Source organism: Hypanus sabinus, chromosome 3 (genome assembly GCF_030144855.1).
Source record: "Hypanus sabinus isolate sHypSab1 chromosome 3, sHypSab1.hap1, whole genome shotgun sequence".
Lineage (NCBI taxonomy): Eukaryota > Metazoa > Chordata > Chondrichthyes > Myliobatiformes > Dasyatidae > Hypanus > Hypanus sabinus.
Window position 1 is genome coordinate 176923992 of NC_082708.1, and position 11257 is coordinate 176935248.

An 11257-nucleotide genomic window follows, 5' to 3' on the forward strand; every position below is an offset into this window, starting at 1 on the left:
GTCGATTAAAGAAGCGCAGTTTTAGGACCCCTGCTAAGCGCTCATAGACTCCCAGGGTGTTCCGTTGAAGGTGTACAGACCTCCGTGAGCGGTCCTCAGAGAAATGGGTGAATGTCGGTCTGTTCCCGACTCCATGCGTCCAAATCAAGGCTTTCGCTAAAATAAATTACGAGGCAGCTTCCCGGCTGGATACTTAATCAATTGATTGTTAACGGTTTTATTTTCAAATGCATGGTAACGGCGAATTTAGGAGAAGTTAAGTGAACTCTTGCAGAGTTGGGAGTTCAAGATTATTTAAATGTCATTTCCAGTACACACGTGTAAAGAAGAACGAAATAATTGTTACTCCCGGATTCGATTCAGCACAAAAAACGCAATAAGACAAATAATGCATAATAATAAAAACAATAAATATAAGTAGACAAGATAGCTTATATAGTGGTATTCGTCTCCATTCGTTGGAGAGGCCCGCACAGTTCGACAGAGGAGCTGGAGGGAAATGAATGGGACCTCCTTTCCTCTGGCGCCTGATTGGCGGGCTGTCACTATTGTTCCTCTGCCGAAACCTCCCCTTCTTTCCCCGGCGGACTTCCCAACAGGCTGACGAAGGCTGAGAGTGAGAGGAGGGAGGTGACTCAGAAGGAGGGGTAGGAGCCAACTTCTATTGACTTGCCCCTGGGCCCCGGGTGGTGCGATGTGGAGATACGGTGTATAAATAACGCAATCCCTTGGCAGTTCTTCGCACCTGTCGCCGCAGGAAGCTGCAAAGGGGGCTCTCCCCCCCCCACCCACCCCTGCTCCCCTCCATCCCCAAGGTTTCGGCCGGTGGATTATGAGCTCTGCCGGCCTGACTGACCGCCAGCACTCAACCTCAGTCCACCACAGCGCCAAAAGCGCGCAGCAAGTCTCCGAAATGGCAGTCTACTGTGACAACTACAACATGTACCGCCAGCCGAACTTGCACAGCTCGCAGAGAGCGCCAGGCTACGCTCTCGGGGAATACCACGGACCCAGCAACCCGTATCTCTGGATCAACGGGCCCGGGACCAACAGCTCTCCGCATTACCTGCACGGAAGCAGTTCCGGCTCCTTCGTGCCTCCTGCCTACGGGACGCAAAAACAGTTCTTGCCCGGCTCGCCTGGCTTCGCCGGCACCGACCTGAGCTGGCTCTCTCTCACCAGCCAAGAGGAGCTCCTCAAGCTGGTCAGGCCGCCATACTCATACTCAGCGCTCATCGCCATGGCCATCCAGAACGCCCCCGAGAAGAAGCTGACCCTGAGCCAAATCTACCAGTACGTGGCCGAGAACTTCCCTTTCTACAAGAAGAGCAAGGCTGGTTGGCAGAACTCCATCCGACACAACCTGTCCCTGAACGACTGCTTCAAAAAGGTGCCGAGAGACGAGGACGACCCAGGTAAGTGCCCCACTTCTCCTCAAAGTGGCGATCTGCCCTCTACTTGTTCGGTCCACGTGAAGGGTCTGGACCCAAATGTCGAGTGTCCATTTCCCTCTACAGATGCTGCCTGACCCGCCGTGTTCTCCCCGCACTTTGTTTTATTGTTCCAGATTCTAGTATCCGCAGGCCGCTGGGCCTCCAGGTAAGTGTTTTATTGCCTGGCAGAGGTCTGTACCCGGTATGGCCGCTCGGCCCAACCAATTCCTTCCAGCATTTGTCAAAAGACCTGCAGATGCTGCAAATTTGAAATAAAAATAATTCCCGAAAATACTGGAAACAAGTATTTTTCATAGTATTAATAAAATTGGGCACCATTGGTGGCAAGAGAGACAGAGTTAATGTTTGAGCTCCAAGGATCTGGAATGTTAGTTCTGTTTCTCTCTTCTCAGATTCTGACCGACCAGTATTTTCTGTTTTCGCGCCAGTGTTGGCTCTTGATTGAAATCTTTCCCCGCCCTTGCTCATCTGAATCATTATCGACCCCCTCTCCATTCTCTCCCATGTGTTTGTCCTGTTTCCCTCCAAATGCATGAATTGCTCCCTATTTCGCATTCTCCCCAAAATGTGGGTGATGAAGTCCCCGCTCCCCTTAATTCCACCTTGATTTCTCCGGCGGCCTCTGGTTATGCTCGCCCACTTTGGTGGAAACACTCTCCCGATGTATCCAGTTCACGAAAAGGATCGGGGCTTCTTTTATGTCAAATCTCAATGCAATCAGGAACAGACCATTCAGCCCCTTTCGATGCCCCCATCTTTTCCTACGGCGCCACATTTTTTGTACTTATCTCGTATTCGATCCGCTTTGAATTTCAAAATCAGCTGTCTTAGCTAAATCTAACGATAGAGTCACCAAAAGCAGACGCGATTATTCCGGAGCTCCCTTTTTCTGGATGGCTAATTCATAATTTTGAGAAGGTGACGTGCAGTCCGGGAATATGTCATCGCCAGAATCGGTAGCAAAAGGAAACAAACTGAGGAACTCTGGGGGTCAGGCAGCATCTGGGGAGGGTAATGGACGAAGGACTATTTAGATCGAGACCCTTCACCTGGCAGTGTTCCTCCAGCAGTTTGTTCTTTCGTTTGAGACAGTGATATCCTAGGCAAGGAAGTCAACTACCTTGGTACGCCCCATAAGGCAGCCATAGCTTTCAATGCGATAGGACTGCCTCTCATTCGAATAGAGACGAATGCTTGCTGGTTGGTGTGTGTGTGTTTGTTAGCACAGAAATTTGGAAACCTCTTCGCCGGTTTTAAAGAATTTCAAACCTACACTAACTTGTCATAGTCTTAGTTGACGATAGATTAACCAGCTCCCCTAGTCATGGTTAAACTTCACCTGTTCTCAGACCGTAGCGCTTCAGCGTCGGTGTAACTAAGACAGTGTCGGTGTTTTAAGTGGAGCACGGTTTGGATTCGTGTTGGTAAGCACCTTCCGTTTAATGGTTTGGTGAACTACAGGGATGAAGGGGTTATCCCGAAAGGGCACTCGGTTGAAACATTCCGAGTAAATTGGTCTCCTCTCGGCACCCCCCACCCCCCACCAAACCTTTGCTCTGTTCTTCCGCTGTAACCGGTGCCGTAGTGCAAGGACAAATTCATGACGATTGGACGGGAGATCCTACAACATCTATAACTGCCGAAGAGATTAAAGGCACAGTTACGTGGCCATCACTTTCAAAGCTGTGAATGGGGTAATAATTGAATCGGAACCAGGTATGATTGACATACGTTGTGAAATTAGTTTTGCTGTAGCAGTACAGTACAAGACAAAGTACTGTATGCTAAAATGACAATAATATACATAGTAAATTATTATGATTTAAATTAAATTGTATAAAATTAAATTAAATCAACAATAGTAAAGTGGGGAGAAAGACGGCCCGACCTGTAACGTTATGGGAAAAGATTAGGAAAGGCGGGCGGAATTAAGATTTCCCAAGCAACCGAAACGGGCTCGTCCAGCTAAGGAGCACACAAAAAACTGGCGGCGGGAGGCATCTATGGAGGGAAACGGACGGTCCCGCTATAAACGCTACCTGACTTGCTCAGCTCCTCCAGCTTTTTTTTTGCGCGTCGTTCTAACACCTGAAGCCTCTACGGCTCTCACTGTGGAGTTTAATCTTGTCCCACTTCACCACCACAGCCCCGCACGTCCTCCTTAACCGTGCACTGTTACGGCTTACTATGAAAATATGCTAAGGTAATTCGGAATCGAGCCCCCCGCCCAGGCAGTCTCGAGACTTTTGCCATGGCTGCCTTGATCTGAATCGAGCTGTTGGTGTGATACAAGAGACTGTGGCTGTGGGAATTCGGAGCGACAATCTGCTGGAGGAACTCTGCGGCTGAAGTAACAACAATTCCTTTCCTCCCACCTAGGCTGATTCTCCCCGCAGATTCGTGTTTTGTATTGGAATTACCTGTCTGTTTTACGAGAAATCGGTAAACTGAGATTCATTTACTCCCAACAGGGAAGGGAAACTACTGGACCCTGGACCCCAACTGCGAGAAAATGTTCGACAATGGCAACTTCCGCAGGAAGAGAAAACGGAGGACTGATCCTAATTCGGGGATCGGCGGCTCGCTCGCCGGTAAGGGTCAAGACGCCGCTGCGGCACCCGGAGTGAAAATCCCAGAGAGCCCGTCCCTGTTGCTTGAAGCCACCTCGCCGGACCTGGATCACTCCCGGGGCTCCTCCGAGGACCAAAAGCTGTCAACCCCGTCGACCAGCCCGTGTCTGAACGGGTTCTTCAACAGCATGACATCGATGAGCAGTGGGGCGCTCACTAGACAGATGTCGATGGGACTGGCCAGCGACTTGCCCCAGAGAAACGTGACGGCACTCGGGTCCTTCTCGGCCAACAGCTGTCTGCCCTCGCAGGAAGTGGGCGATGTCACGGACACTTGCCACTTAACCCGCTCAGGTTATTATAGCTCCTTCACCGCGGGACAGGCAAACCAATTCGGCAGCCACTTCTACAACAACTTCAGCGTCGACAGTCTGATCTATCCCCGGGAAGGCACTGATACCTGAAATCCCCAGGTCCCAGGAGAGTTATCCCCCACCCCTAGTTACACTTCCTTACTGCCTTCAGATCACTCTCCCCATCTCCAGTCCCTATTCTCTCTGTCTTCCCCCTTTCTCTCTCCACTGCCACTTCATCTCCTTGCCATCTCCACCTTCTCAATCCTCACTCTCACTCCAGGCTGATTTCCTCAGCACCACACATATAAACTGCTGAAGGAACTCAGCAAGTCGGGCAGCGTCTATGGAGGAGAGTAAACAGTTGACATTTCAGGGCAGCATCCATTTGTGTTTGTTTTTTTTATTTAGAAATACAGCACCTAACTGGACCTTTTACCCAGCAAGCAGCCCATTAAACCCTAGCCTAATCACAGGATAATTTAAAATAACCAATTAACTTACAAATGGTATGTCTTTGGACTGTGGGAGGAAACTAGAGCAGCTGGAGTAAACATACACAGCTCACAGGGAGAACGTACAAACTTGTTACAGAGGATGCAAGACTTGGACTCTGAACTCTGAACCACAGAGCTGTAATGCTAACCACTACACTGCGATGGTGCCATTTTCAGTTCATATACCTCCATAGATGCTGTCTGACTTGCTGAGCTCCTCCAGCATTTTCAGACCAAAAGGTACAGCAGCAGAATTTGGCCCATCTAGTCAGCTCCACACTTGATCATTTTTCCTCTGTGCCCTGATCTCCTGCCTTCCCCTGTAGCCCTGACCAATCAAGAATCGGCATCTGCCTTAAATATACATAAAGACTTGGCCACCACAGCTGCCTGTGGCAAAGAATTCCACAGATTCACCACTCTGCCTAAAGAAATTCCTCCTCATCTCCATTCTATTTTGAGGTTCTAATTTGAATGTGTCGCTGAAGATTTCCAGCTCATTTATGCTTCTTCTCAATCCCCATTCTCACTTCCTCTTTGTCCTGTGTTCCCATCTTCTCTCTCTCCATTTACACCCACTCCTCCTCCACCTCAATTTTGTTCCTGCCATCCTTTCCCCGCTTCCCCTGTCCCAGCCAGTCCTCATCCTGCAGACCACAACTCACTGAGATATCTGGCACTTTTTATCGTGCAGTTTCTGCATTTTGTTTCTGGTTCAATTTGGAGATACTTCCAGCTGCCCACTTTTATATCATGAAGGGTTCCTGACAATCCACAGTCAGCATTAGGTCGAGACTGAAGAGGTGTTATATAACAAACTACTTCTGCTCCGAGTATGCACTCACCTTCTATAACCTGTGTGTGAGCATGTTTTACATTGGCAATCTGAATGCAGATTTTGGTGACAAAGTTCAGGTCAACTTCATGTCAATTGTCAGGCAACCACACACATGAATACAGCCAAACAAAACGGCGTTCCTCAGGGGCCACTGTGCACATTACAAGATAGATAATTACCGTGGCAGTAAACCAACGGTCACAATAATAATAATGTAGCCCAAGTCACTGGCCTGTAGATTGATGGTGCATGGAATGTTTACTGGAGTTATGTTTCTGCAAGAATAAATTATACTAAACCTGAATCAGTGTAGAATCTGCCGCCAGCTCTTCCTGTTAAGCCGATTGAACGAACATTTTCCCAGATTGTATGCTTTACATATGCCTCCTGGAAGGAACAGTTAAATTTGCACCACTGTTAGTTCTGGACAGTCTCACTGACATGAGTGGGGTAGCAATTTAATGAGACTGAGACAGTTACAGTAAGTGTTGTATCACAACCTGTTTGGGCAAATCATAATCGTGTGCTGTTTTGAAACGTAAAACGTTTGAAAGTTAGTCAGCATTTGAGTTCAGCATTTATTTGGCCCACAAGGGGGTGGGGGGAGAGAAACACAACTAAAATCTAATTCCAGGTTCAGTCTAAATCTTTCATGTTCCTGTTCTGTTAGGTTGTCCGATTATTTTTGTTTCATGTTTAAGCATCTTTCCCTCGACAGTGCATACAGTTGAGGAGCAAAAGTGTTCATTAGCGTGTCTGACAAGGAAAAGTACTGCGGAGTCTCACTGAAAGAAGTGTAAATCGTTCATTGTTTATACTGTGTAAATTATAACCTGAAAGTTGTAGTTATATTTATATCTTTTTTAAAAAGTTTTGTAAATTAATTGGTGCAGTTTTAGAATGTTTACCACTGGCAAACTGAAAGTGTGTTAAAATGTCAAAAGATGTTGTAATAAATGTGTACAGGTGATTCATCATTATATTAGTCCGACTCAAATCCGCACTGCCTTGTTAAGAATTTTCAAAAGACTTAAAGAAACACCTTTGTAGACAATTGCTATTTTTACGCACAACTGTTTAGTGATGGTCTGAACAGGTCTCTCAGCTATTTGAGCCCTATTAACATGCTAAAAAGTAAATGACAGGGCGATTAAAAAACAGAGGCGACGGCCATGTTAACGAGATCGTGGCGGCATATTGATTCAGGACGTTTTTATAAAGTTGAGAAATTTTAACATGAAGTAATTATGAAGTCTCTTAGGCAGAATGAGATGAGAACACAAAAGTACAGGCCTTTCGCTCCGGAATGCTGTACCAACAAAAAGATAAAGGTTAGTTTGGATGGGAAAAAAATGAAGGACTACGTGGGAGGGAAGCTTTAGATTGATCTTGGAACAGGTTACAAAGTTGGCTCAACATTCTGGACCGAAAGGGCTCTGCTATAGTAAAGATAAAAAATAACTATTTGTCACATGTGCATCGAAACATACAATGAAATGCGTCGTTTTGCGTTTACGAGCTTCACAGTCCAAATATATGTTGGGGGCATAGATAGTGTCGCCATTCTTCCAGCGCCAAAATGCCCACAATTTATCGACACTAACCAGTGTCTTTGGAATGTGGCAAGAAGCCGGAGCACCCGGGCGAGACGCACTAAACTCCTTAGAGACAACGGCACCCAGAAAGATGAAAATAATACAGAGCGAAGTCTTAGGGACTTTGTCTTAAGCAAAGTCTCTTAAGCAAGAAAACGTGAGCAATTGACATATCATGTCCACGTTAGCCAATAGAAATACGATAACGTGTCCCTTTAAAATGCAACAAAACTCCAGCAGTGCGCGCATGGGGACAGGTTAACCTGTCAACCCAAGAAGCTCGTAGATATGTCGGCGCTTTAGATTTCAATTACCTCCTCATCCTTCTCTAAACCAACCTTTAAAATTCTTTTTAAAAATATTACAACAATGTAGGCTTCCCCCTTTACTCCAACAAAAAGAGGAAAAGCCAGCCCGAGATTTTAAAAAGCATGTATATATATATATATTTTAAAAAGTACTTTGTCGTTATAGTGGAATCAGCGCCATCGGAAACGCCCAGACTATTAGACAGGCGTCAGGTGCAGACTAAATAACGTTAGGAATCATCTGCACCACAATTGGAAACTATTTAAATGAGCCCGCGGGGAGTTCTTTTCTTTACCAGGCAGACGACCCACAACAAGAGATTCCTCAGACACTCATTAAAGACATTCTCAAAATCTGAGTGCGGAATGCCAGACATTTCATTCCAGGGTCTTAAAAGTACGGTGAGTGGGGGTGCGTTTTTTTTTATATATCGTTCGCTATCCCTCTGTTGGTCCCTGCTTTACAATCATGGACAATAAAAATCTTACCAATCTAGCGAAAAGGGTCGCTAAGGTTATCTAGAATAAACCTTCCTGGACAGATTGTTTAATATCATTGCCATTACACAAGCGTAAAGGAGAACGAAACAGATCCGATGCAGCGCAAAAAAAACACGATAAAGAGAACAATAATAAAATACAATAAATATAAATACATAATATTCTATAATATATTCACAGATTGATTGTATGCACGTGAAATGACACCAGGCACAAGAGTGCCTGGAAGGAAATGACAAGGCAGTGGTGGTGGGGTGGGTGAGTGTTGATCAGCCTTACTGAACAGGGGAAGTAACTTATTGAGTCAGGTGGTCCTCTGATGGAGTGGGACAAACAAGTTTTTGGTGATTCAATGGGGATTGAACCTATGGGGATTGTCCTCAGTTATACAAGCAAGGGCAAGATGATTAAACATTAATTTAAAGTGGTGATCTGGATCAAACGTGACTTGGAGCACACAGCAGAATGGTTCCCAACCTTATTAATGCAATTGACCACCCTCACCATTAGCTGAGGAGTCCTGAAGCCCCAGGATGGGAATCTCTGCCTAAAAAATTGGTCCAGTCATCACTAGGGGCATTATGTCTTTATCTACTCATCACCATATAGAAAGCTCTCGTCCCCACATTTTTCCATTTCCCATTCTGGCTCCCCTATTACCCATTTTCTTCTCTTCATCTGCCTGTCACCCCCCCTTTGGTGCCCCTGCTCCTTCCCTTTTCTCCCATGCTCCACTCTCCTCTCCAATCAGATTCCTTCTTCTTCAGCCCTTTACCCCTTCTACCTGTCACCTCCCAGCTACCTACTTAATCTCTCCTTACCCACCCACCTACCTTCCCACTCATCTGGTTTCACCTATCTCTCTCTAGCTTGTACTCCTTCTCCTTCCCCTACTTCTTATTCTGGCTTCTTCACTCTTCCTTTCCAGTCCTGATGAAGGGTCTCACCCTGAAACACAGGTTTTTTATTCCTGACGCCATGTTCCTCTAGGACTTTGTGTGTTTTACACATTGTGAGTGTGGATAGAACTCACCAGAATGGTTCCAGGAGTGAGTGATTTAAACTATAGAGTTAGACAGGAGAATATAGAGCAGTTTTCCCTGGAATGAGGTAAAAATAGGGTGACAAAACACAAGGAAATCTGCAGGTGCTGGAAATCCAGAGCAACACATACAAAATTCTCAAGGAACTCAGCAAGCCAGGCAGTATCTATGGTATGGGCAGGAGTAAACAGTCAATGTTTTGGGCTGAGACCCGACATCAGGACTGGGAAAAAGATGAGAAGTCAGAGTAACAAGGTGGGGAGAGGGAAGGAAGAAGTACCAGGTAATGAGCAACACGCTGGAGGAACTCAGCAGGTCGGGCGGCATCCGTGGAAACAAACAGTCAGCATTTCGGGTCAAGACTCTTCGTCAGGACTCAGTCTCGGCCCAAAACGTTGACTGTCCGTTTCCACAGATGCTGCCTGACCTGCTGAGTTCCTCCAGCGTGTTGTGCGTGCTGCTTTGACCCCAGCATCGGCAGAGTATTTTGTGTTTAAGAAGTACAAGGTGATAGATGATAGGTGAAACCGGGAAGGGGGGGGGGGACGAGGCAGAGTAAAGGGATGGGAAGTTGATTGATGAAAGAGATAAAGGGCTGGAGGAGGGGGAATCTCATAGCAGAGGGTTGCAGACCATGGAAGGAAGGGAAAGAGCAGGAACACCAGAGACCTGGTGGGTGAGAGAGGCTGCTAAGGATCACAATAAGTAACAGTGTGGTAAATAAAGGATCGATTTGCCTATTAGCAGAGGGTTAAATTCTTGGGCATTGATCATTCTCCTGTAGAGGGAGTGCGAAAAAAATCTTTTGATTACAAAGTGATAATGATCTGAAATGCGATGCCCGTAGGAGAGGCGGAAACAGAGTCTTACAGTATTCTCAAAAGGAAGTCAGTTAGGCAACTGGTGACATTATCATTTCTAGGACGGCAGAGAAAAATGTAATGGACAGAGATATACCCTGTTTCTAGCATACCCTCGAAGGGATAAATGGTCTTTTACTCATGGTCCAAAAGGCATATTAGTATTGGTTAATTATTGTACATGTACCAAGATACAGTGAAAAGCTTGTCTTGTATACTGTTTATACAGATCAAATCATTATATTGTAGATTAAGCAAGAATAATTAACAACATTAACAGTGCAGAATAAAGCGTAAGAGCTGCTGGAAAAGTGCAGTGTATGTTAATGATAACGTGCAAGATCATAATGAGGTAAATTGTGAGGCCAAGAGTCTGATAACAATGGGATAGATAGAATGTGAAAATGAAAAATGGCACTGTTTACTTACTTACACGGGCCCTTAGCTCTCAGTGGAGAAGAGGCCATCGATGACCTTCCGTCTCCATCGTCCTCTGAAGTCCATGGTATGGTTGGAGTTCATCAATATCTCTGTAATCCATTGTACAGGGATTTGGCCTCACCAGAGCCCTGTTCACTGGCCTTACCCAGGTTGGGTGGTCCAGAGCAAGTGATTCCCAGCTACCGGGATTGATGTTAAGGTCTTTGAGAGACACTTTGAGGCAGTCAATGGGGACCATAACACTTACTCAATGCAGCTGTTGGTGGCATTAGTTGTGAATATCGTATTGGTCCCATCCACACAGACAACAGGGAACTGAGAGTATTTCTATAATTTTATCTCCTAGATATGCTGGTCATGAAATTGGACAGCTATTACTGGTTAGAACATGCAGTAGAAAAAGCTGTTTGGCCCACAATGTTGTACTGAACAAATTAAACTAATGACATCTAATTCAACTAACCTGTTCCACTTTGCATATGTTTCCTATCCCAGTACCATGCATATTCATGCATCTATTGAAGACCAATGTTAACTGTTGTTTATTGACTACAACTCTGCCTTCAATATTCATCTCCAAACTCCTAAACATGGGACTCAATGCCCTCCTTTGCAACCGGAACCTTGATATCCTGACCAACAGACCACATCAGTAAGGATAGGTAGCAACCCTCTGATACAATTATTCTCAACACAAGGCTGTGCCTTTAGCTTCCTATTCAACTCTTGACTATGTGACTAGATTCTGCTTTAACTCCGTCTGCAAGTTTGCAGATGATGCCACATAGTGGGGCATA

At 45.7% G+C, this 11257-nt stretch overlaps 1 protein-coding gene across 1 annotated transcript; it reads left to right on the forward strand.

Moving 5' to 3' along the window:
- The first annotated feature begins 595 nt into the window (after window positions 1-595).
- foxi2 (forkhead box I2) lies at window positions 596-6680 on the forward strand. Its single transcript, XM_059965697.1, has 2 exons — window positions 596-1415; window positions 3926-6680. Exons 1-2 carry the CDS (start codon window positions 833-835, stop codon window positions 4486-4488), a joined length of 1146 nt encoding a protein of 381 aa, XP_059821680.1. The 5' UTR covers window positions 596-832; the 3' UTR covers window positions 4489-6680.
- The last annotated feature ends 4577 nt before the right edge of the window (window positions 6681-11257 follow it).

Bases quoted from the DNA above. Each gene is read 5' to 3' on its own strand.
- foxi2 (XM_059965697.1), top strand. From the start codon at position 833: ATGAGCTCTGCCGGCCTGACTGACCGCCAGCACTCAACCTCAGTCCAC. The intron at 1,416-3,925 runs GTAAGTGCCCCA...TACTCCCAACAG, and splicing joins GAGAGACGAGGACGACCCAG to GGAAGGGAAACTACTGGACC.